General features: G+C 34.6%; 4 protein-coding genes across 8 annotated transcripts; 2 read left to right on the forward strand and 2 right to left on the reverse strand.

Moving 5' to 3' along the window:
* Positions 1-1,321: 1,321 nt before the first annotated feature.
* Positions 1,322-3,416, forward strand: LOC114314642 (dof zinc finger protein DOF3.7). 5 transcript variants are annotated; one of them, XM_028261106.2, is made up of 2 exons: positions 1,322-1,787; positions 2,348-3,416. In XM_028261106.2, the coding sequence occupies exons 1-2, from the start codon at positions 1,764-1,766 to the stop codon at positions 3,167-3,169; spliced, it is 846 nt and encodes a 281-aa protein (XP_028116907.2). In that variant the 5' UTR covers positions 1,322-1,763; the 3' UTR covers positions 3,170-3,416. The 5 variants fall into 5 exon arrangements, with proteins under 5 accessions (XP_028116907.2, XP_028116910.2, XP_028116908.2 ...); XM_028261109.2 differs by lacking the exon at positions 1,322-1,787 and adding an exon at positions 1,790-1,977; XM_028261107.2 differs by lacking the exon at positions 1,322-1,787 and adding an exon at positions 1,793-1,856.
* A 3,654-nt stretch (positions 3,417-7,070) lies between these two features.
* On the reverse strand, positions 7,071-12,527 carry LOC114314650 (uncharacterized). The gene is made up of 3 exons (XM_028261120.2): positions 11,949-12,527; positions 9,169-9,317; positions 7,071-7,575 (listed from the first exon to the last, which is right to left on the reverse strand). Exons 1-3 carry the CDS (start codon positions 12,132-12,134, stop codon positions 7,437-7,439), a joined length of 474 nt encoding a protein of 157 aa, XP_028116921.1. The 5' UTR covers positions 12,135-12,527; the 3' UTR covers positions 7,071-7,436.
* A 1,914-nt stretch (positions 12,528-14,441) lies between these two features.
* Positions 14,442-16,372, reverse strand: LOC114314661 (uncharacterized). The gene is made up of 3 exons (XM_028261127.2): positions 16,112-16,372; positions 15,523-15,910; positions 14,442-15,415 (listed from the first exon to the last, which is right to left on the reverse strand). The coding sequence occupies exons 1-3, from the start codon at positions 16,370-16,372 to the stop codon at positions 14,442-14,444; spliced, it is 1,623 nt and encodes a 540-aa protein (XP_028116928.2).
* A 3,499-nt stretch (positions 16,373-19,871) lies between these two features.
* On the forward strand, positions 19,872-21,037 carry LOC145791705 (uncharacterized). Its single transcript, XM_082872124.1, has 3 exons — positions 19,872-20,426; positions 20,574-20,846; positions 20,954-21,037. Exons 1-3 carry the CDS (start codon positions 19,872-19,874, stop codon positions 21,035-21,037), a joined length of 912 nt encoding a protein of 303 aa, XP_082728250.1.
* Positions 21,038-25,662: the final 4,625 nt, after the last annotated feature.

The raw sequence follows: 25,662 nt of genomic DNA on the forward strand, positions 1-25,662 counted from the left end.
TGTGGACTAGTGTAATAAATATAGATATAAATCTTCTTAATTTGACTAACGAAATGACCTTGGATAGAATCGAGTGAAGAAGAAGAATTCATGTAGCTAATATCAGTTGATGAGACTTAAGATTTGGTTTAGTTTGGTTTGGTATTTTATGTGATCAATAGAAAATAAGGTTTTTATTTATTTATTAAATATTAGAAACACTAACTAGCTTGGATAAGTACACCACCAAGGAGTTTTGGGCCATATTGGTTGGATTCTCACCAACCCTCCATGTTGTGTTAGTATATAATTGTACTTGCTTCTAGGTGTCAGCTTAGTTGAGATCATTTTGTCTTTGTATGATACTTTTGTGTTCACCTTATTGTTCACTTTATTGATGTGTTTCCTTCATGTAAGTTGAATTATCATCAATAAAGTTTTTTTTTTATCAAAAAAAAAAAAAGAAAAAGCAAAAAAGATAAACATGTAGGATTCATCACTTGACCTGTTAATATTGTATTCATTTGATACGTTTGTTGATACATTAACTAATGTTTATAGCATTACTCGAATTTATTTAGACAAAAAATATTTTTTACTTTAAAAGACAAAAAATGTTTTCAAAATAAAATCTTACCAATTTAGCATTGTTCTTTTGCCTACCACCATCGCCATGTTGTAGCTATTGTCACCATCAAAACCACTGTTACTACCAACGCTACCCTACACCATTGCCACCACCACAAAATTGTAGCTGACAAACTAAGGCCTCGTTTGGCAAGAGGCTATTTTAGCCAATTAGTCAAAAAGTTATTAAATTAGTCAAAAAGCCAACAACCCATACCAAAAAGTCAAAGATTCTCTTTTCTTTCTATTTTTTGCACATCTTTTCGTAATTAGCCAAAAAGTCATCCCAAACATACAAGTTTTTTTTACCTACCTTTTTAGCCAAATAGCCAAAAAGTTACTAAATTAGCCTATTCCCAAACGAGGCCTAAGACTCTTTTCATTCTATCATTTAAGGTTGTGAAATAATCATTTGAATTTATTACTATTTTAAAATTGAAAAGAATTATTATAAATTCTTAAATAATATAATAGAGATCTTGCATTATAATTTTACAATAGAGAAGATCACAATCCGCAGTTATCAACCCACCATAATTACCAGTATATCAATTTTAACATCACAACTAAACATAAAAATATATATGTATATATATTTTTTTGGTCAAAAAAAATAATCTCCAAACAAAACAAAAAAGAGTGCAAGTGAGAAAGCAAAAGAGCCCGCCAATAACATTCAAAATGATATACACACATGTAATGTAAACATATAAATATGTATACAAATTTCTTTTCTTTTTAGCTCAATCTTAAATTGGTCATTAAAAAGCACTAAAGAGGGAGCCACATGAGAACAAGAATCATGGTCTTCCCCACAACAGGGTCAAAAAAGAAGAAACCCACCACAGAACATACACTCAGAATTCCACCAACAATTAGAAAACATATAGTTGAATACACAAATTTAAAATAAAACCCACACAAGAATGCACAAACAAAACAACATTATAATATGATGAAATGAGAATTGTGGTCAAAACAAACCCATCTCTCTCTTTCCCCTTCATTAGTTGATAAAGTAAGCTAACACAAAAAGCCAACTCACCCATCTTTTCTTTTTGGGCATATTAAAGGAAATTGCAGACAAAGAAGGTGGATTTTCTCTCTGAAGACATCATTTGCCTTTTGATCTTAACCTTTTTTTCTTCTGAGTTCTTATGGATACTGCTCAATGGCCTCAGGTGAGTAAATTTAGCTCCAATTTAATCTCTCTATTTCTCTCTCATTTTTTTATGGTTTCAGCTACTAAGGTCAATTTAGAACACGTTCCTCTACTTTTGTGAAATTGTGGTAGATTTATGTCTGTTTTATGTTTTTGCTAGTAGTAAAATTCAATTTTATTGGTTGCTTTTTTATGAGATGATGTTCAAGGTAAGTGCAAGTTGGACTCACATCAATTTTTTGTCTCTCTTCTTCGCTTTTTTTCCTTTTAAAATTTTTCAAAATTAATTTTAACTTGTTCTTGAAGGATATGAAAGCACTGCACCTTTTCTTTCTTCTTCTTAAGTGATATATATAACTCATAAAGGTATGGAAAAGTTGATAATTGTGATTATCATCTTTTCATTCTTTAGCTATTTCCATAAAACCTCAAAGTGAAGGGTATCTTGTTCCCTTTGTCCTCTAGTTTACCACAATCAGTTTATTAGTTTATCTGTTTGGTTTCTGTATTCTTAGCAAATTTGATTTTTCGAGATTTATATTTCATAATCTTTTGGTCTCTCTCTCTCTCTCTCTCTAGGGTTTTCAGGAGGTTCGGATGGTTGATCCCAAGGAAGAGACGCCTATGATGTTGGAGAGGAAGGTAAGGCCACAAAAGGATCAAGCCTTGAATTGTCCAAGGTGCAATTCAACCAACACCAAGTTTTGTTACTACAACAACTACAGTCTCACTCAACCTAGGTACTTCTGCAAAACTTGTAGAAGGTATTGGACTGAAGGTGGGTCCCTCAGAAATGTTCCTGTTGGAGGAGGCTCAAGGAAAAACAAGAGACCTTTATCATCATCATCAGCTTCATCATCCCATAATCTTCCTGATCTGAACCCACCAACACTCTCAAATTTTGCTTCTCAAAACCCTAATAAGACCCATGAAGCCCAAGTGCAAGATCTTAACCTAGCTTTCCCTGGTATGCAAGACTACCTCAGTATCTCTCAAAACAATCACCACAACTCTTCTTCTTCTTCATCTTCTACTTTGTCTTTGTCTACTTCAACACCTATTTCAGCCCTAGAGCTGCTTAGGAGTACTGGAATTGCTTCTAGGGGATTGAATTCTCTAATCCCAACAACAACACCGATGCCGGATTCAAATACACTTTTCAATTCAGGGTTTCCCTTGCAAGAATTGAAGCCAAACTTAGGTTTTCCTGTTGATGGGTTTGGAAGCAGGTATGCGAATCTTCATGGGGTTCAAGAGAATGGTGTTGGTGGGAGGTTAATGTTTCCTTTTGGAATGATAAAACAGAATTCAAGCACAACAAGTGAAGTTGATCATCAAAATAAAGGACAAGGGAATTCAGGTGGATTTTGGAATGGAATGTTAGGTGGGGGATCATGGTAAAGACAGGATGATGACTAGCTAGGAAAGCTAAGGATTTGCTTTTTCTTTCTTTTTTCTTGCTCTTTTTTCACATGGTTGTTCACTTGTTTGGAGTTGTTTAGAGGACTAACTTACAGGATAAATGTGGTGTCTTTGTCCTTCACTTTACTCTTTTGTTGTTGTGAATTTGAAAGCTTCATTTGATTGGTTAATTAGCTTCTTATGGGCTTTTGATGATCAAAATTTGTGCAGTTAAGAAACTTAAATAGTGTGCAAATATTATTGCTTTAACTAAATTCTTACTTATGATCATGGATGCAATTGATACGTATTGAGATTTTGAATTTTTGATATTGATATTCACTGATAGATTGTCTGATGTTGTGTGATATTAACCAATTGATATATGATTGTATGACTGATGGTTATTTTTGAAGAAGAACAAACAAAGATAGAATTTGACTGAGAAAATCAAAGAGTGCTATACTTTAGCTTGCACCATGGCAAATTTGCATTAACCTAAATAGCTAGGGCACCGCAAGAGTTTGAAATTTAGCCATGAAAGCTTGAAATGATTTGCCTAGCTATAGGTTCTTGTCACTATATAAATCTAGGAAAATAATAGGTTGCTTGATTTTTATCCATTATTATTGTTGTTGTTAATTTGCTATTAGGATTGGAGTTAGAGTTCTTTAATTTCCAGATCTGAGTTGTTGGGCCTGACCTAGCTTTTTTATCCTTAAGAATTGAGCTTCTTCCAGCCATACAAACAGTTTATAGAGAAAGCATGAGCCTGCGGATCCCATGTTATGGTACCCTTGTTTGGTCAGTCTAAATACTTTTTGTTCGATTTTTGTTAGTAGAGGCTCTCATGATCACGCCTAAAAAGTGTTGTCACACGCTAATAACTCCTTATTATTGTTTTTTAAAAGAATTTTGGAACATTTAATCATAGTTGGTGTATCATTAAAAATAAGAAAACCCAACTAACATAATTATAAATCACACACACATACACAAGAACATAATGTAATTCACTCTAAAATTAAAACTACATTTGCAATCGTTACTATTTCACTATGAACAAAAAGATCTAGAGTTATAACAAAAAAGAGATATAACTCGCTCTCAACTACATATAGATAAAGTTAGAATTATAAAGTCACAAATCCAAAAGTTTTAAAAATACTATTATTTCAAAATTCAGATCAGGCCCAGAACCCCCCATCAAGGGGGCTATGCTCCCTTGCAACCCTGTCAACTTATTGTGAAAATGAAAAAAATCATCAATTGATTAGTGTCTAATACTAATCAAAATCGGCAGATTCAAATAAAAAATAAATAATACAAAAATAAAAAACTGTAGGAGTGGAGCATCATGCATGCTATATGTATTTCTCAAATCTTTGCACACCAACTAATGGAATTGATCATCACCAGTGCACCACTCAATAAACATTTTCCCCATTGGAGCCTAACTTAAAACAACATTAATAATTTAATACCAACTCATTACTCACTATAAAGCAAGTATGTATTATGGATTAAAAAAAATACCTAAGGTAATTTCACCTGCCTCAACCAAAAGCACACCTAATCATTTTCTATATCCACTAGCTAGAGCCTAGAGAGGACCCCTAACTCTGAGTAATCATTACTTCCATGTTGTATTGTTATCCCACCTCCTAATTTTATTCAAAGACAAAGAAAAATCTTACAACCCCACCACTCTCTAGACTTGCAGATGGAGTGATGGACCCTCCAAACATTCCCTTGGGTGAGAAAAACATCTGTATCTTCCAATTAGTCAATTCTACCAAATCGTTTACAGTTGTTATGTATAACGTCCTTTTCAGCCATATTGTACATAAATTTATTTCTCATTATTTTATTTTTTTAGATTTTTTTTTTTTTAATAATTGCACTCCTTTTTTTAATAATTGCATTCTAAATTTTTATCATTTTGTGTGGATTTAAATTTTTATTTGGTATTTTTTTTTTATAATAAGTACAAAATATTAAGTGTATTTATAAAAGAGTATACTTGGTTGGAAACTATATTATATTTGAGCATATCATACGGCAACATAAACAACTGCACTCAAATGCTTCAATATAGCCGGGGTCCACCTCCAGTCAGCTGTCTAATAATGTGGATTTATCTATAAGTTCAATAAATCAAAAGCAAGTGTGACACTCCCTTTCTAGAGTTTCCCCTACCATGTATCTTCAATAAAAATATATAATTCCTATAGTAACTTTATACAAGATTTTTAACTATGAGTTTGGCTCTTATGAAAGGCTTATGAGACTCGTTACATGTCTTACTTCGATTATTTAAATTATTTATTTTATAGGATTCTCAACGTATATTATTTATAAAAAATAAAAAAAAAAATAGATTGATTCGATAATCGTAACATTTTATTATATTGTGTCTCTCTTTCAAAAAAATAAATGGTCTATTTTTAAAATATATTTGTAGTCTATTTTTTTAGAGAGATATGACAAAATAAAAAGGTTACGAATATCAAAGCAAACTAATTTTTTTCATGCATGATATACATTTAGGATCCTACAAAATAAATAGTTCAAATTAATGAAACGAGACATATTGTGAGCTCCACGGGCCACTCAAATTCTCTCATATTAAAATATAAATGAGAGAAATCTAACTATTTTAAATACGGTGGTGCTACATGCACCAATTAGTGTACACACTAGTGTACCAACTAGTGTTATGATATCATTAATGACCCTGTTTATTGTATAAATTATAAATACCCAAAACTTCTAAAATTATGCCACATCACTAGTTGGTATACTAGTATGTACACTAATTAGTGCATATAATATTATTCTTTTAGATATAATGATGTGATGGTAACATTTGAATCATTAAATATCATTTTGATAGATACTGTTTTTCATTAAATCATCTGAATAGATATTGTTTTAAATTAATAAAATACCAATCACTATGTTTGTTTCCAATTTTTAAAATTTACTTTTTAAAAAATTCTACTTTTGTCATTTTTCATATTTTTTTGTTTTTACTAAATTTTTTTAATATTTTAAATAATTTTTTTAATTTTTAAACACATCTAACATAAATACACTTGGAAAATATGATACTTATAGAAAAATCTTTAAAAGATTCACCAAATACCAAAAATATCAAAAAATTACAAAAATTCAATACATTTATCGCATTTTTGTGTATTTAGGCCAAGTTTGGCTATCCTAAATAAGTACACACTTTTTATCTTTTTATCTTTTTTCCATCACATCATCTCTCTACTTTTTTACACATCTTTTCGTAAAAAGACAAAAAATACACTTATTTAAATCATCCCAAACAACCTCTTATTAATTTTTTAAAATATTTGTTCACAAATAATTTACTATTTAGATATATCTAAATAAAGTACATCTAAAAAAGTAAAAAAAAATTATTTAAAATTTAAAAAATATTTACTAAAAACATAAAAATACGAAACATGAAAAACAAAAAACTCAATATTTAAAAAACTGAAATCAAACACGTTTAATAGAACCATGTTATCATGTTTATAAATTTTGTGATTACACGACCTATTGAAAAAGCACATCACGTGCGTAAAATAGGCACTACTTGCTAGAAAATTTCTCTTTCTGTAGCTTTGGACAAATGAATGGCTATTTCAGTTGCGCCTCACACACTCCTTAGAGCTACATTCAGAGGAATCTCATTCTAGTTTCCATGCACACCTTGAACTCTAAATTTGTGAGCTCTGTTTAGGCCTTCAAGTACAACACAACATAGCACTAGTATGCAAAATGCCCATCATTCTCAGTGCAATGTCACATTCTTATGTATTTGAAACACCCAAGCAATGCATTCCCCGAACGTAAAACCCTAAGTCCCTTCGAACACAAAAAATTTCACCATGTAATGTATGCCATTTTGTCAACATTAACTATTTTTCAAGAGTCAATAGAGTCCGGGTACATGAGAATTACAGATAGCATTTGTAAGATATTCGATAAGCTGACAACGGCACTGTGATCCCCTTGCTTCTCTACAAAAAATAACTCAATACAATTATTCCTTCAACTGCAAGGGAAAACAGCTCGTGAAAAACAAAAAGATGGCACAAAAACATTATACTTCCCATTTCTGGTTTCTATACAGGGATATAACATTTTAACAGAACAAACGAAGAACCAAGGGCAGGGTTTTACACCAGTAAGATGATTATGATCATAATCCAGGCTCGATTCACTGATCTCCATTGATTCCAAAGATTCACTGATCTCCATTGATTCCAAAGATGCGGACCTTGTGCATATTGGGGAACTTGGCAACAACTAACACCATCACTGCAAGAGTGTTGAAGAAGAGCATTGGGTGTTGGTAGTCGGTTGTGTGTGAGGCTATCAAGTACCTGTCAGGAATAACAAACAGAAATTGAGGGTTATTGATGGGCCATGGCATTGAGTTATCTGTAAATCCCATTAACTTCATAGTAGAGACTTAAGTCTGACATCGGACAGCAAAAATTCATGTGTTTTAACTGGTCTGCCTAATTGAAATTGCTTCCAATTTGACGTCCAAAGAGTATATCAAGATGAGAAACGAATAAAAAGAAGCTAGATAAAAAATTGACTAATGCTATATGCACCAATTAGTGCACTAACTAGTGTACCAATTGATGATGTGACATAATTTAAGATGTTTTTGGTATTTGTAATTTGTATAATGAGTGGGGTCAAAATAATGTCATAACTAGTGTTGGTACACTAGTTAGTACACTAATTGGCGCATGTAGCACCACTCCAAAAAATTTCCACAACAAATCAGTCTATATTTTACCGACATTGATAAACACAACATGAACCACCATACAAAGAGTAGTTTGTATCCCATGTCATATTTCAATTTCAGCTGTCTCTAAAAACCCAAAAAATTCAAATGAAATTCTCTGTTTTCGAAGATGCTATGTTAAGATTCCGTACATAGCAATGATATGTGTCTTCATCACAAAGAAAAGTATATAATAGCTCCATGTGTGAGTGTGTGTCTGGCTGAAGAAGTACTATCATCATCAAGTAGTGTATTAATCTTTTGGGGTGATTCAACTAGCATGGTATGTACCATGTATTGTAGAATGTCAAAACACAATTACCTAAAGGTTGGAAGCTACGTTCCATAGAACACGTTATCGACCCACTCATTCGACTTAGTCAGATTGTTCAACATTTCTCTTTTCTTTTTAATTTGATTAAAGCATAAGCCTCTCGTCCAAACTAAGCTATGAGTTCAGAACAATATTTCATTTCACACACGGCTTCTATCAACAACAGGAATTGTGGGCATCACAGCTCCTCTCACAATTGGATGTTTAGTAATTAGAGAGAAGTTGGGCCTTTTCATTTCAAATCAAATGGGTTAGGATTGTTTGTAGTCCACGTTAGTAGATTGGACCATGTAGTCCGGCCTGTGGGATCCACCAGTGGTTCCATTCCAGAGATTTGAGTTGTTCATTTCCTAGGCCTCTTTGTGTAGATCATTTTCAAAAAAAATAGATAATCATTGCCACATGATTTAATCATCTTTGTTTAAAAAAAATAAAGACGATAAGTATGATTTTAAAAATAAACTAATCTTTTTTTTAAAAACAAAGATGATGAAATTATGTGACTACAATTATCATATCAATTTGATTTTTTTTTTTTAATGAATTATATACAGAGGGGTTTACAAAATGAATGACTCATATAAGTAAAATGGGACATGTGGTGAGCGCATGGGCAGGACTGTACGGCCTAATCCACTAAAGTGGACTGCAGACAATCCTGATCCAATACTGTATTACAAATATTACTCTGCATTTACAAACATACACAAGCTAAGAAACATACTGTTGTACATCACTAAATAAATTTGAAGCAAGTTGATGCATAATATAGAAGACAGATTCCAATACGATTATGCAAAATCTACATATCCAAACTAATAGGCTGATACAATAACTTACAGCACCACAGGTACAACGGTTAGGAACTTTCTGTTGCGGGTGAGCTGCTTTCCATTGTCAATCTGCTCCCACCAAGTCAGCGAATTATAGATACCCTGGTCATCAGCAAATGGAGTTCCTTTCTTCCAATGGAAAAAGTGATAAGTGACCTAAATAGAGAAGCATACTCCTCAATCATGCAATATGAAGGCACAAAGATAACTAAGCTAGTGCAGAACTATCAATTGAAAAAGTAGAGAAGAACCAATATTTCAGCTTATCAAATACAAGTGTGTGAAAGCCAAAATCATTTCAGCTTATCAAATATATATCATCAAATAAATAGTTTTCTTATCAACTGTTAACGAAAGAAGTGACACATGGTCTTTGACAATTTAGCTATTCAACAAAATATTTAGTACAAGGGACAGTAGCATAAAAATTTCAGGATAATAACCAATGGCAGAAGAGGCTTAGGAAGTTCAACTAGGGTTGTTCAAATAATTTCATTGTAGTAGCAAAAAAAAAAAAAAAAAAAACACACACACATGATTGATCACGTAGAAAGCTGAGAGAGAGAGAGAGAGTAATCATGCACCACTATAACAAGTAATTCTACCATTTAAATCAACTGAAATCCCAACTACCAAAACCCAAGTGATTGGAACCCAAGAGGACAAATAACCATAATTCATAGAAAATTGACAACTAACAAGAACACTGTTATGGTATCACTAAACACACAGCTAGCAAAGTGCTTATGGCTTACCACTGTAACAATACTAAGCTAAGTCTATAACTTAAATTTTCCCTTAATGTAGATATTATAGGAAGGTAAAGTCTATCAATTTAAGACTTGGAACAAACAACCAAAAGGAGTTTCTGTTTTTCACGTAGATATTATAGGAAGATAAAGTCACATTATGATTCATTATTGACAATAAAGCCATAAAACATCCTTACCCTCCTCAACAAAAATGGGGCCTAGAGATGAGAAGAGAAGAGAAGAACTAGTTGGACTTCTCAGTTTATTTTCATGATAAACATCATTTGTGAGTATCTGGATTACCCTTGCTACGTGGCGAGCCTCACGGGTGCTACATCACATCCACCTAGGCTTATCAACCTCCACATGGCAGTCCTCACGGATGTCAAAATGTCCCCCAAGCAGACTAATTGGGGTTATGTGCCTAGCCAAAGTGGGGGAGCACGTACCACATGAATAAGACTGTCAAAGTATGGTAAGCCAATGCATTTGGTAAGCCAATGCATTGATAAGCCAATGCACCACATGAATAAGTCAATGTATGAGAAACTTGGAGGTGTGGCCCACAAAACTGCTCGGCCAAGCCATGCCTTGATTACTCGACCAAACCCACTCTGCAGTGTCGTGACTTGACACTTTATAGCTCAATTGGATGAGTTCTTGCCAAACCATGGTTCGTGATCCCTCATACCTCATTCCTATAGGGTATGCTAAGTGATTAGAAGTACCACTTGGGCCAGACCAATGCAACTTCTCAGCCACTCCCACTAGCCAACAATATAGCCAGACTTGTAGTTTGGTTATGCCTCCCCTATACCCTTTTCCCTAAGTTGGGACTTCTACCTATTATTATCACCATTGCCACCAATTTGCCATCCTATGCTAGGAGCTTGACCTAGGCATTCACTGCTCAGGATTGTTGGAGGATTGTGACTTGAAGACTAAGACTAAGGGCTCGTCAAGGTTGTTTGGCTCGTCCCCCTTGAGGAACAGACCCTCTTTGACCAGTCTTAGAGACAGTAATGCGGAGACCCAAATACCTGACACTTCAAGAGGGATATCATATACCACTTAAAGTTTTCCATGATACACCACTGAAATTTCAGATCTAACTTTGCAACTCTCATGATATGACCCCCAAGATCTGAATCAAGGGACAGAATAGGTAAACCTCATACCCCTGTTTTGCCAAGCCAAGGGAAATTGGCCAGCTTTCATAAGGGAGCTGACCACCAAATACCAATGGTCTTGGACCTTATATAAAGGGAAATTCATACATATAAACAACAAATAAATCTGATTATCTTCATCCTGTTGCTAAAATCTCTCATTGCCACCCTCTTTCCCTCTAAGATCGCCTTTGAGTTCTCTCCTCCTTTGCCTCTAGCGACAACAGTCATTGAATAGGCCATCATTTTCCTAGGGATTCACAACTAACCACCTCATCCACCACTACCCACATTATTCATGCCCTACACCCATGGAGTTCACAAGCCAAAGTCAAATAAGTAAAAGAAAATTGTCTGAAGTAACAATGGACCTAACCAAAACAAGAAATGTCGCTTGATAAAGTGTAAAGGCAGAAAATGAATTGTGCATCTATTCCAAAAGTCCATCACTGACTCACTGTGAAGGTTCGCTAAGTTCACTGTAAATTAAATTAGCCTATAAGCTGAATATAAAAATAAAATAAAATAAAATTTAAATCGTATCAGAAACATAAACATTTTTGCTTATATTCTCAAGGTTTTTTAGACAAATCTCTGCAGTCATCATTCTGTAAATATCAGAAAAACATGAAAAATCTACAATCTGCAAGTGCTACAACGAATTTAGCACCAATTTATTTCACTATAACGAAAAATCAGAAAAACATGAAAAATCTACAATCTACAATCCATAAAAAAAATCACTATAACGAATTAAGAACCAATTCAACAACACATAAAAAAACTCAATTAATTTCATCAAAGCCCTAAAACCCAGAACAGATAAACCTCAATGAATCAAACAAAAGTTAGAGAGATGGGCTTACGGCGAAATGGGAGAGATTGACGATGGTCCAGGCCATGCCAGGAGAGCAGCCGAAGATGGAGAGAACAAGAAGCCAAGAGAAGAAGAGGATCAAGATGTAGGTTGTCCAAACTCCTGGGTACGTAAACCACTCCGTATTCCTGTTCATATCGACCGGTGGCACAGCCTTCACGTACAAATTCGCCATCCCCAAATGCCCCAAACAATGATACTCACCTGTTTCTTTGATATTTGTTGGATTGATCTTTGTTGGAGTGATCTTCTCGAGGTTGATTTTGATGGCGATGATGATGATGAATTGAAGATTGAATTGGGTTGATTGGTTTTTTTGGGGGGTTTAGGGATTATTAGGAAGATGAAGATGAAGATGAAGATGATGATGATGAATTCAATGGAAATCTCAGACTTCGCGTCCCACACACACCTCAATTTAGGGTGTAAATGCAGCGTTAAATTAACTAGTCAATTTTCCATATTTTGAAACTATTTTTTCTTGGAAATTAATCTTGGCTTTCAACTTTATTAATCTTGAAACTAAAAAAAAATAAAAAAAAAGGAAAGTTTTTTTTAAGGACCTGATATAGATTTATAAGATTGGACGGTATATAATATTTTTTTTATAAGAGCATCTTCAACGGTGACTCAAATTTTTCATTAAATTTGAGTAAAAAATGATTCATTTCACTAAATTTGATACCACTCGCTCCAACGGTTTACCTTTCACCAAATCTATCCCGGGACAACCGGGTGGTCGACCGGCCGGTTGACCGGTCAGTTGACCGGTTAGGCAAAATTTTTTTTTTTTTTTTTTTTTGCGAATTGTCTGAACTTTTTTTTGAACTTTCTGAACTTTTTCGGGACGACCGGGGTGGTCGACCGGCCGGTTGACCGGTTAGGCAAAATTTTATTTTATTATTATTTTTTTTAACGGTTTGAACTTTTTTTTCTAAACTGTTTGAATCTTTTACTGGTTGACCGGTGTACCTCTTTCAACGGTCAGTAACAGTGATTTGGTAAAATCTGTGTCTCGTTCTCAGTTTGATACTTTTTTTGCTGAAATCTCATTTTGATATCAATCTGGTGCAACGGTTGGAGCTTGAAAAAGTAGGTTTTTCATCAAAATTTGAATTTGATGCTGGGTTTGGTTCACCGTTGGAGATGGTCTAATAGTTGCGATTTTTTAATATTTTTACAGAAAAAAATTAATTTAGAGAAATTTTGTCTAATTTGGAGAAATTTAATTTTCACAGAGAAATTTTGAATTTTTTTTTTATCATATCAAAGAAATTTCAAATTTCTTTGAATGAGGACTGAAATTTCTCTAAGTTTAGTGAAATTTCTTGGAGTCAAATTTTCTCTGTGAAAATGTTGAGAGCCTTTGGCTAATAAAAAAAAAATCTTGACATTTTCTACTACACAAAGTTAAAGAGGGATGTTTCACTAATTTTTTTTTTTTTTTTAAATCTTGATTTTGAATTTGGTTTTTGATAAATGAGTGTAATAAAACAGGTCAATTAATTTCATAAAAAAATTATTTTTTTATGATTTCACAATAATCAAGTCGATTATATTCATTGTTTCTTGTAATATATTTCTAACTTGTGATTATCAATGACTTTTTAACAAATGGCCGAATTAATATATATATTTTTTTTAAAAAAATTAGTGAAACATTCATCTCCAATTTTGTATGGCAGGAGAGGTTCAAAATGTTTTTTTTATTAGTTAAGGTCTTTCAATGAAATTTTTCTGTGAAATCAGATAAATTTATTTGAATTGGGGCCGAAATTTTTTTGAGTCAAATTTTTTATGAGAAAATGTTGAGAGACATTACCTATTATAAAAATATTATATATCATTTTATCTTATAAAATTTGAATATCATAAATATTTTTAAAAAAAAATCTTATACCATCACATGAATCATTAAATTTTCATAACGAAATAAGTTTTTTAAATATTTTTGATGGTGTCATAATGAAATTTAAGAGGCATTACAAAAGAGGAGCAAAGATTTTTGTGCTAAAGGCAGAGAGTGTGTTTTTTTTTTTGGAAATTGATTTTTTGGCCAAACATATCACAAAAATTAGATAGTACATCCAATATACAAGCACAGTTTCTTCTAGTAGCTCTAGCAAATAAAATAAGGTGATCAGCAAAAAACAAATGGGGAATGGAAGGGTTGTCTTTAGAAGCTTGAAGGCCCTTCCATTCTCCATTTTTAGTTTTAATTCTGATCATGTTGGACAGATTTTCCATGCAAAGAACAAATAAATAAGGGGATAGAGGATCTCCCTATCTAAGACATTTTCCCGTACTAATACTGGGTAAGGCCTCACCATTCCAAATGATGGTAGAATTGACATTAGACACACAATTCATGATAAGAGTGATCCATTCAGGGTTAAGATTAAGTTCTCTAAGGGAGTGGTGGATGAAATCCCAAGAAATGCGATCATAGGCCTTTTCCAAATCAATTTTGAGGACCATACCCCTAGTCCTTACCTTTTTTACCTCTAATGGTATGGAGAATCTCTTGGGTTATGATAATATTATCAGTGGTGGTGCGCCCAGGGATAAAACTGCTTTGGTTGGGGCTGATGAGTTTAGAGAGAAGAGGTCTAAGTCTGTTGACAATAATTTTAGTAATAGATTTACAGGTAACATTACAAAGGCTTATGAGGCGAAATTGCTTTAAAGACTCCGGGTTCTGAAGTTTAGAGATTAGAACAATTTGGGTTTCATTGATCTCAGCGAGGACAGTCTTATTGTGGAAACAGTCCTTAATAAAATGACAGACAGAGTTGCCAATAGTATTCCAATTGTTATGGTAGAAAACAACTTGAAGACCATCCTTTACAGGGGCTTTAAAGGCTTTAATACTACAAATGGCATCCCAGATTTCAATGTTAATCACAAGGGCTTGGAGACTAGCATTAACTTCTTTAGTGATTCTAGTTCTAGCAATATTGACCCAATTATCCAAAAGATGAGTTTCTTCGTATTGAAAGAGTTTAGTGAAGTGATCCAAAATATGAGCTTTTAGATCATTACTACTGGAAATCCAATTACCATTATCATCTTTTAAAACCTGGATTTTAGACTTTCTTCTCTTGGTAAGGGTGGAGATATGAAATTTTTTTGAATTGCTATCACCCATGGTAAGCCACTTATTAGATTTTTGGTACCGCAAAATTTCTTCCTGAAACAATGTCATGTTAAATTGTTTAATAAGGTCTTTCTCAAGAAGATGAAGATTATGCGAAAAATTGATGGCTTGGGTTTTTTGTATGCCTTCAATGCGAGCCAGGGATTTCTCTTTTTTTTTAAAGATGTTGCCAAAAACTTCTTTGTTCCAGGTTTTAGCATTAATAGTGAAGTTATCAATGGCTTCAAGCAGTTTAAACTCCATATTATGCCAAGATTTATGAACAACATCAAAGAAAGTGGGGTGACACAACCAAGCAGCTTCAAATATAAAAGGTCTATTGTGAGAGTTAGAGGGATGCATACCTTGAGTGTAAACCACAGTGGAGAATGATCCGAATAGGTTCTTAGAAGGGTCCTCACAATACCTTCAGGGAACAAAGCTTGCCATTGATCATTGCTCATGGCTCTATCCAATCTTTCCATGATGTTAGCCATACCTTGTCTGTTATTTGTCCAGGTAAATCGAGGGCCTACACTTCCTAGGTCTATGAGATTACAGTTGTTGACTCTTTCATTGAATCTTTGTGTTCGGTTCTGGGTTTGAATAGGTAAGAAACTCATTCTCTCATTTTGGTTGGCATAATCATTAAAATCTCCCAGAACTAGCCATGGTTTGTTCGTACAACTAATCGTGTCTTCAAGGTCTTTCCAAAGTGTCTCTGGATAATGGGTTAGGGTTGGCATAGACTGCATTGAGAACCCATTCCTTATAATCCTCTTTGTGAATTGTAGCTTGAATGTATTGGTTTGAGACTACGGAAGCACAAACATTAACCTAATCGGTATCCTAAATTAGCCAAATGCCTCTTGCGCATCCAATTGGGTCAACAATGGTGGATGCTAAGAAATCCATGTTAGTGAAGAAATTCCCTATTGAGCTGTAAGTAACTTTGGGCAACCACCTCTCTTAGCTTCCAATGTGTCATATCTCTCACCATTGACTTGGGTAAATACCTGAGCACCTCTCTCCTCCATAACAGAGTATCCAAATCCCAATTTCAAGAAATCCTTGACAAAATGGCCCAAAGACTCTCTAGATGGAAAGCCAAAAACCTGTCCCTTGCAGGTAAAACAACCCTGATTAAGGCTATCACATTTGCTATACCTAACTATCTTATACAAACAATGGAGATCCTTAGGAAAATATGTGACCAAATTGACAAACTGAATAGAAATTTCCTTTGGGGTAGTGCTGAAGCCAGGAGGAAAGTCCATCTTGTGAATTGGCAGTAGGTTTGTAAAAGTAAGAAGCATGGGGGCTTAGGCATTAAACAAGCTAGAAAATAGAATTATGCCCTTGTCTCTAAGTTGGGATGGAAAATTGCCACTAATTCTAATAAGCTGTGGTGTGAAGTTCTCAAAACTAAGTACCTCAAAACTCATTCTCTCTCTAACTGGCCTACTAAGAGGAGACCTTTCACACTTGGAAAGGCATTATTAGAAACAGAGCTGTTTTGGATAAGAACATTAAATGAGATGTTGGAACAGGGGAGCATATTTCGCTATGGACTGACTGGTGGTGTGGAGAACAACCCTTATGCATGACAACCCAAGGAGAACATACTGAAGGTCTAACCAAAGTCAGCTCCATTCTTGATGATGAAGGAAACTAGGATTTAACCTCAATTCACAACCTTATACCCTAACAGACCAAGGAAGCCATTCTTAGAATCCACAAACCCAGGTATGTGATTTATAATGACACACCTCATTAGAAAGGCTCCTCCAGTGGCAAGAACTCTATAGCAGCAACATATCAAGCCATATCGAACCAAGCTACTGATGGAGTTAACTGGTAATGGATATGGAAGTTAAAGGTACCTCACAAATTAAGAAGCTTTCTCTGGCTTGTCATGCATGAAAGGCTACTAAGCAATCATATGAGGCTCATAAGGAATATTTCAGAAACAGACATCTGCCCCAGATGCCAAATATTTAGAGAAGATATGCACCATTTATTCAGAAGTTGTCGTAAAGCTAAGGTAATATGGTTGAACCTGAAGAACTCTACTTGGTGGTAGCATAACAGCAATATGACTTTACAGGATTGGATTAAAACCCATATCATCAATAAGGACCAAATCAATAATATTCAATAGTTTATAGTCTTCTTGACAGCTCTCTGGCTCATTTGGAAAGAGAGAAACAAAGAAGTGTTTGAAAATCTTACTCAAATTCCTAGCACCATTGTTAACCTCATTGTACAAAAGGCAATGGAAACTCAGGAAGCCTTTCAAGCTATTCTGCATCCAAATGTTAAAGATCCTAAATTGATGCTTTGGTCTTGTCCTATTGCAGGTAAACTTAAGCTTAACACTAATGGATGTTCCAAGGGTGATCTTGGCCAATCTAGATTTGCAGGACTGCTCAGAAATGAAGTAGGCACCTGGGTATGGGGATTTTATGGATACTTAGGCAACTGCACCAGCTTGGAGGCTGAGCTACAGGGCATACACAGAGGACTAACCATAATCATGCAGAAGGGATTGGCCACCATCCAAATTGAAATTGATTCTCAGATGGCTATGGAACTCATTCGTGATGAAGCTGGTGAAAACTCACCATACAGGGCACTCATTAAAGATGCCAACTTCCTTCTAAGAAGATGTCAATGCACTATTGAAACTATTCCCAAGGAAACCAATCAAAGTGCGGATGCTATGGCCAACTTAGGAGTCAGCCAACAGGAGCACCTCATATTTTTGAAAGACCCGCCTAGTTCTATCTTCTCTATGTTAACAGCTGACATGATAAAAGTTGGCTTAAGAAGGGATTCTGATATCCCATGATACTAGCTGTGTACTCTGTTTTTAACTCTTCGTATGAAAAAAAAAAAAAGAGAGAGAGAAAGGGTAGAGAGTGGCTCATTAGGAAGTAATTATTTATGTAAATCTGTGTATGAAATTTACATACACAGATTATCTGATTTGTGTATGTATTCTGAGATTCAGATTACCTGTGTATGCAATTTCAGATTGAGTTTACATTTAAACTGAAGATGGGGTTTACAGTTAAATTGTAAGCTGAATCTTCAGTTTACAGATTGGGTTTACACTAAGCCTAGCAACACGTGAATGAGTTTACATTTAAATGGATTAAACTGAATGGGTAATCTGTGATTGGGTAATCAGTTTAGATTTAATTAATATGTATTCTGAGATTGGGCTGATACATACACAGAGTGATGTATTATCATGTGTATGTATTATCATCAATTTAAATATAATCTCAATCAGAGTGATGTATTCTCACATGTGAGTGATGTATTACTTGAGCATATAAATATTTTGTAAACAGCTAGTTGGTGTAATGAGAATATGTGATTCAGTCTTTCTATAGTTTCACAGTGTACTTGAATTTGATAATTGCCTTTAATTATCACATTTTCCCCCATGACTTGACTCGCCATGTGTCCTTTACATAAACAATCATGAGACATTTGTGATCTGTTGCCATCTTTCATGTACTAGCTTATATATTGACACACCTCTTAAAGAAAATTTGATACAAACAACAGGAGGGGTTGACCCGTAAGTTGAGCACGTGGAATGCAAACCCATTGACCAACTAGGCTAGTCCTTAGGTGTACATGAACTCTCACCTTGATTATTAGAATGTGTAAATTTAGAGACCTACACTAATGAGATTAGGCTAAGATGAAGAAACTTGTAAACATATGACAAGCCCTTATTTTTGAAATAATAGACGGACAAATGGTTACAAACTCCAATGTCCAGGTTCAATTCTCATTAGTGTGTTCTAGACATAACAAATGCCTGCTATTTATGGATAAGTGCAAGTCTTTGAAATTAATTTCTAAGACTAAGTTCAAAGGATTGTGCCTTAAAGAGATTCATTGTCATAAAAACATAAACAAAATAAAAAAGTTTGTAAACTTGCCATTTCTACAAAATGTTTATACATAATTCGGAAATTATACCAATCTTAAACTTTGGCCATGTACTTAAAAACTTGTGAATTAATCTCAAAGTTGGATGTAAATTTGGCAGCAAAAGTGTCAAATTAGGCAACTCTCATTACTCTGAAAATTAGTATTATACGGTGTCTTCTATTCCAAATCTATTTGTTTAGAGATTTTTACATTTTAAGATTCTCAAATATTCCAATTAATGGTTGAGTATTTGTGATAGGGAGCTAGAAATTTTTGATAATAGAAAAACTTTGACATATTACTTGTTTTGCATCTAACAACTAGGGCAAACCATCAGGAAAAAAAAGAACTTATGAGTTGGAAACCATGAAAAGTTGTCCGGTTGATTTTGGAACTAGAAACCATGTTTGATAGTTCTTGTCTCCTCAATGAAATTCACAAGTCTATCATTAAGCACAATGACTTGAAATATATGAATCAAATTTATTATTATACAACTCAATTACCACTTTGTCCGCTTCATTTTCCATCTTATAAATACTCCCAAGTTCTTTGAGTTGTGCATTTGATATTACACATCTTGACTACTAAATCCAAGAAGGATCAATATCTATTTAGAGAGTTTGCACCTCATGTTTATTTTTTTCTAAATCCTAAAACTCCCATTTCACAAGATTTGAGGATTTCAAAGACAATAGATATATAAAAGGTGGAGGACCTTGTGCACTTTCTTCGTTGATATGCAATTCCATTGTTGAGTAGTTTTGTTTATTTGATGTCCATGCCTACGTTAATCTATGCTTGACTTGTAGGGTTCAAAAGATGGACAAAAGTTGGATGATGATAAAAGATAGGTTGAAAAGCAAAGAGTTCCAACAAGGTGTTAAGTCATTTATTGACTTTGCTACGAAGGACTTAGGCCCACACGATGACATACGTTGTCTTTGTGTCGATTGCTTAAATGGCAAAAAACATAGTCGACAAGTTGTGCGGCTGCACTTGATTCGAAGAGGAATCGTGTGTTCTTATAGAACTTGGGTGCACCATGGGGAACATGTTCCATTGTGTCATGCTCAGCCTAGTGCGTCAAACATTGATGGTGAAAGATATGGAGCTGCAATTTTTGACATTGATGATAATTTGGGCGAGTTGCCTACTATGTTGGAAAAGATTTACATAAGTGGCCTCATGGATGATCAAGTCGACGAAGAACCTAATAGCTCGGAGAGAGAAAATTTGGTGAAGTTCATTAGATTGTTTAATGATGCTCGACGCAAAATGTACCCGGAGTGTGAAAAGTTTTCCGTGTTGTCCTTCGTTATTAAGATGCTTCATATTAAGGTGTACAATAAATGGAGCAACAAATCTTTCGATATGGTTATGCAAGTTTTCAAAGACATTCTCCCAAAGTGTGATGAAATAGTTCCATGGACCCTTTATGACACGAAAAAGTTCTTATGTGAATTAGGTTTGGGATACGAGGCCATTCATGCATGCAAGAATGATTGTATTTTGTTTTGAAAGGACAATGCAAAACTAGAGAATTGCCCTACATGTAAGGAGTCTAGATACAAGTTCAACAATCATAATGGTAAAAAGATTCCTTACAAAATATTGAGGTACTTTCCTTTGACACCAAGGTTGAAGAGATTGTATATGTCTAAAAAAACCGCCGCAGATATGAGATGGCACAAAGAGAAGCGTGTGGATGATGGAGTGTTAAGGCATCCAGCTGATGGTCAGGCATGGAAAGACTTTGATATGCAGCATCCTACGTTTTTTGTGGAACCCCAAAATGTAAGGTTAGGACTTGCCACGATGGTTTCAATTCGTTTGGAAATATGAGCACATCGTACAGCATGTGGCCCATATTGTTAATGCCTTACAATCTTCCCCCATGGAAGTGTATGAAAGAGCCATATCTAATGATGTCAATGCTTATTCCCGGTCCATCTTCTCCTGGAAGAGACATTGATGTTTACTTGTAACAATTAGTGGAGGAGTTAATGTATTTGTGGGAGTATGGTGTGCAAACATATGATGCCACAAACAGTCAAATATTTACAATGCATGCAGCAGTCATGTGGACCATCAATGACTTCCCCGCTTATGGTACCCTCTCTAGTTGGACTACAAAAGGTTACTTCGCTTGCCCTAATTGTAACATGGATGCATCATCTAAGCGTCTGCGAAGTAAGATAGGGTATATGGGTGCCTGTCGCCACTTGCCCCGACAACCATAGTTAGCGACGAAGTAAGCTCTTCAATGGTCAGAACAAGCATTGGTCCAAACCTATGGAGTTATCGGGAGAACAAATACTGCAGCAAATTGATTCGGGGACATATGCAAACAACCGAAAAAGACAATGGAATAAAAGTCCACCTTCCAATTGGACAAAAAGAAGCATTATGTTCGACCTACCCTATTGGGAAATGTTGAAGCTTCGACACAACCTTGATGTCATGCACATAGAGAAGAATATATGTGATAATCTGATTGGAACACTACTGAGCATTGACGACAAGGACAAGGACACAAATAAAGCCCGCTTGGACCTAGAAGACATAGGGATACAAAAGGAGTTACACTTGAAGAGGCGTTCCAATGGCTCATTTGAGAAGCCTCCGGCATCGTACACATTGTCCTCGGTAGAGCGACAAGGTTTTTGTGATTTCTTGAAATCGATTAAGTACCCTGATGGCTATGCAGCAAATATATCCAATTGTGTCACCGCTCATGGTGAAAAATTAGCTGGCCTCAAAACTCATGACTGTCATGTCCTTCTATAACGACTACTTCCAATTTGGATGCGTAGATACCTTTCCAAGGAGATTGGGACCACACTTTTTGAGTTGGGAAATTTTTTCAAACAATTGTGCTCATAGACATTGAGGGTGACTGATTTGGAGAAATTGGAGGAACAAATCGTACTTATACTTTGTAAGCTTGAGAAGATTTTTCCTCATGCATTTTTTGATGTCATGGTCCACTTGGAAATTCATTTTCCTCACGAGGCTATGCTTCGAGGGCCTATACAATATCGATGGATGTATCCTATTGAGAGGTAATACCACAAGTTCTCGAACATCTCTATTTACATATAGTAGATAATGTAAACATTAACATTCAAATCATATTGGCGCGTAGGATGCTCGGACTTCTGAAAGGATTTGTTCGCAATAAAGCTCGGCTAGAAGGTTCCATTGCGGAGGGTTACATTTCAAAAGAGTCAAAAGAGTGTACGACGTTTTGTTCAATGCATTTACACGGCATTGAAACGGTGTTTAATCGGGAAGAAAGGAACTATGACGAGGGTGACAATGGCCCGGGTAAACGAGTATTCTTTGTACTAAGGAAGAGGCATTTTTGTCTTTACTAATCTTAATTTGGAACTTGATCCATTTTTATCGAGTTGAAAGCCTATACAAAATTATACTGCTAGCTATTCATATATTTATAGGCAATGCTTTTATAATGAGCTATGGCATACATTCACCTTTTTGGTTTTTCTTCCATGTTTGATCAACTCTTATTTATCTTAATATTTTGGTTGTCTTTCATTTACAAGAGACAAAAAAGAACAATGGGGTTCCTGCTAGTCGGCCACAGGTGTGGATGGCCGCATACATGAAAGATGGGATGTCAAATAGTGATTCAGTTAATGAGGTTATGGTATGTGATACTATTTTATCGCTGGACTTTTAATATGATTTATATTTATATTGGAGGCTAATTATTGAATTCAAACCTGCAGAGTCAAATGAATGAGTTAACGGAACACATGGAGGGATCTTCTACTGATCCTGCAGCATTACATGAGCAAATCTTCACACAAGTTTTGGGCCCAGAGCAACTTGGTCGTGTTCGGACATTTGGATTGGGACTGTCCCCCACTAATGTTTTTGGAGGTGGATATAGGTGGTCACAAGAGCAGAATCATATTTTCCAAACTCAAGTTCAGGAACAAGTTCAAGAGCAACTTCAACGGTATCAAATGCAGTTCGAGTCGAAGATGAATGATGTAATGGAGAAACAAATTTAGGCTATATGCACAGATTTTCAGTCACGAATTCAGTTTTTTGAATCTCAATTGCAAGCTGCAGGCGTGCCTGTTGATCCAGTTGTTGCACCCTCAAACCCATTACATAGGCAGCAAGTATTTTAACTATTTTTACTAGTTATTACTTTAAATTGCCTAGAGCTAATATACAACTTAAGTCTCTTATTGAATGATAAATTGTGGATTCACTTAGTAGTCATCCCACTGTTCGGCCAATGTCACATCAACAACAATCTCATGCATTTTCATCCCAAGAATTGAGCAATCATTTAATCAAAGTTTTTTTTCTCAAATATCATATCTTATTAATTACAATACTTTCTCTTATTAAATATAGGTTCACTTTGAAAGAAAGAGAAGAAGAAGAATAACTAACAAGGTAAAAGTACTAACATCACTAGTTTTTAATTTCTCACTTTTCTTAATCTATTAAGATTTAGTGTGATTTGGTGTTGGAAATTAGTGAATAATTGTAGAACTACTATGGCCTATGAAATACAACTCAACTGCTTCATTAGATTATAGTATTCCTGAGTGATATTATAGTAAGTAGATCCTATATTAGCTTGGATTACACAGATTCTTGAGTTTCTGAGTCATCAGCCTGTGCTACTATGTAAGTATTGACATGCTATCTTCTCAAATTCTATCAAAAACTACAGATGTTTTCTACGTTGAGCCTAATTGTGAACTAGTTATCCCTATTACAACAAATCCTTTTTTCTTTTTTTTTTCGACCTCACAAAACATTGTTTAATTGTTTTACATATGGCGTGCTTCTCATATGATATGTGTGCACTTCCCATAGATTGCAGATTTTTATAGACAGCTAAGGATCAAAAGAAGATGGCTTTGGCAGTAGGAATTGAATTAGATAAACATTGCATATGGTAGATTTTTTGTCGTACATTAAGTTTCTTGGGGGGTTTCTTTGATGTTATTGTAGGACTACTCAATCCTAGTACCTGTTTAGTATTGATTGGTTAAAAAATATGAAAGAGTTATCTGATTGGTGTTGGTTTACTAGTTCTTAGTATGTTGACAGATTGACAACTCTGAAAAACAAGGTATAAACATAATCTTCCTCAATTTTATCGAATAGATTGCAATTGTTATTATTTCATTAAGCAAGTTAAGGGAGGTATGAAGATATGAGTTGTATTGAGACTTGAAAACAATTCTTTGCATAAGATTGTATCAACAATTCAATCACAAGTGTGGTATTCCGGCTTGTTTTGGATGTATGTGAGCAACTAGTGAAACACTTGGACGTCTAAATGCTAAAAGTGAAGTAGGTGGTCTACCTGTGGGGAACTTGTATACTAGATCATTTTGCTGCTCAGTTGTATGGTATGTGTTGGAATGCTTGAATATCTTCCGGCATAAGCTTTTTTATTTTTGGAAATTCAAATTCTCATACTACTTTAGTTGTAATTGTTTTAACTTGTACTTTTTTGTGTAGATAGATGTCTGTTTTTGCTTCTTTTTTAAGATGGTTGAGGTCTTTTTTACTTGGCTTCAAAGACATGCAACTCATAATAACCTTATGAAAGGTTACCCAAATTGATTTTTAGAAAGTATTGAACCTCACTCCTTTCAACTTAGTAGTGCAGTGGTGCAAACTATGATACTTCATATCAATGCTTAACCTCTAGATACTGACTTAGCTTACTGGTTATCATATCTGTCTCACTTGTTTTTTCATAACTATGTTCAATTATAAAAGGTTAGAGATTCTTGGAGAGTAACGTCTTTTATGTTATCCTAGTTTGATGGATGTATAAATTCTTTCTCTCTCTCTCTCTCTCTCTCTCACACACACACTCACACACACACACACACACACACACACACACAGAGTTCCCCCCTCCACATTTCAAGATCCAAACAGTCTTGCAATATTTCTATAATGTATTTTTGAGTATTTTGGTTAGTTATGCATTTGATTGTTGAAATGAACACATCCACCTTATCTGATATTTCTCTCTTACTGTTTCTTACTAGAAGTACAATAACTCGTGACAAAGGTACAACAGTTGGTGGAGCTTGGAGTTCAAGTAGCAATATTCTTTTTGTTTTCTTTTTGATGATTGTATATTCATGAATTTTTACAATCACAACTAGTTGATGCATGTTTGGTTGATGCAACAAATCACTTATTCATAACTAGTTTTTAATCTGAAACGGGACAGGTCATGATATGGTTCTAAAACTAGTTCTTATTTTTGTTGTTTTTTCCCTCTCATTTGATCTTTACTGTTATTCAAGTTGAATGAGAATCAGCAGTGTTCTTGTTTGTTTGTTTTTTATATGGAGTAGATTAGGTATACTTTTATTGTAATTGTCACAGTTTAAATTTAAACAAGCAAATAAATAAATTACCACAATTTCAAATTTAAAAAAAAAAAATCTACCATGGCGTTTTTTAAATGCCATTAAAAATGTCAGCATAACATCATATCTTACCGTTGAAGGTATTTTGAATTAGGAGACCATAGGGAATTAACGGCGTTTTAATAAACGTCATTACAAATGAATAATAATACCGTTGT

The sequence above is a fragment of the Camellia sinensis genome, chromosome 5, assembly GCF_055761805.1.
Source record: "Camellia sinensis isolate YWXY chromosome 5, ASM5576180v1, whole genome shotgun sequence".
Taxonomy (NCBI): Eukaryota; Viridiplantae; Streptophyta; class Magnoliopsida; order Ericales; family Theaceae; genus Camellia; species Camellia sinensis.

Excerpts from the sequence above, each read along its gene's own strand:
- LOC114314642 (XM_028261106.2), top strand. The coding sequence starts at position 1,764 with ATGGATACTGCTCAATGGCCTCAG. Across the intron at positions 1,788-2,347 it reads ATACTGCTCAATGGCCTCAG|GGTTTTCAGGAGGTTCGGAT; the intron begins GTGAGTAAATTT and ends CTCTCTCTCTAG.
- LOC114314650 (XM_028261120.2), bottom strand. The coding sequence starts at position 12,134 with ATGGCGAATTTGTACGTGAAGGCTGTGCCACCGGTCGATATGAACAGG. Across the intron at positions 9,318-11,948 it reads TCAATCTCTCCCATTTCGCC|GTCACTTATCACTTTTTCCA; the intron begins GTAAGCCCATCT and ends TTCTCTATTTAG. Across the intron at positions 7,576-9,168 it reads ACCGTTGTACCTGTGGTGCT|GTACTTGATAGCCTCACACA; the intron begins GTAAGTTATTGT and ends TATTCCTGACAG.
- LOC114314661 (XM_028261127.2), bottom strand. The coding sequence starts at position 16,372 with ATGGACTTTCCTCCTGGCTTCAGCACTACCCCAAAGGAAATTTCTATT. Across the intron at positions 15,911-16,111 it reads TGGAGGAGAGAGGTGCTCAG|TCTCAAACCAATACATTCAA; the intron begins GTATTTACCCAA and ends GTGCTTCCGTAG. Across the intron at positions 15,416-15,522 it reads GCAAGCTTTGTTCCCTGAAG|CTGCTTGGTTGTGTCACCCC; the intron begins GTATTGTGAGGA and ends TTATATTTGAAG.
- LOC145791705 (XM_082872124.1), top strand. The coding sequence starts at position 19,872 with ATGGACAAAAGTTGGATGATGATAAAAGATAGGTTGAAAAGCAAAGAG. Across the intron at positions 20,427-20,573 it reads GCAACAAATCTTTCGATATG|GACAATGCAAAACTAGAGAA; the intron begins GTTATGCAAGTT and ends TTGTTTTGAAAG. Across the intron at positions 20,847-20,953 it reads TTTTTGTGGAACCCCAAAAT|TGTATGAAAGAGCCATATCT; the intron begins GTAAGGTTAGGA and ends CCCCCATGGAAG.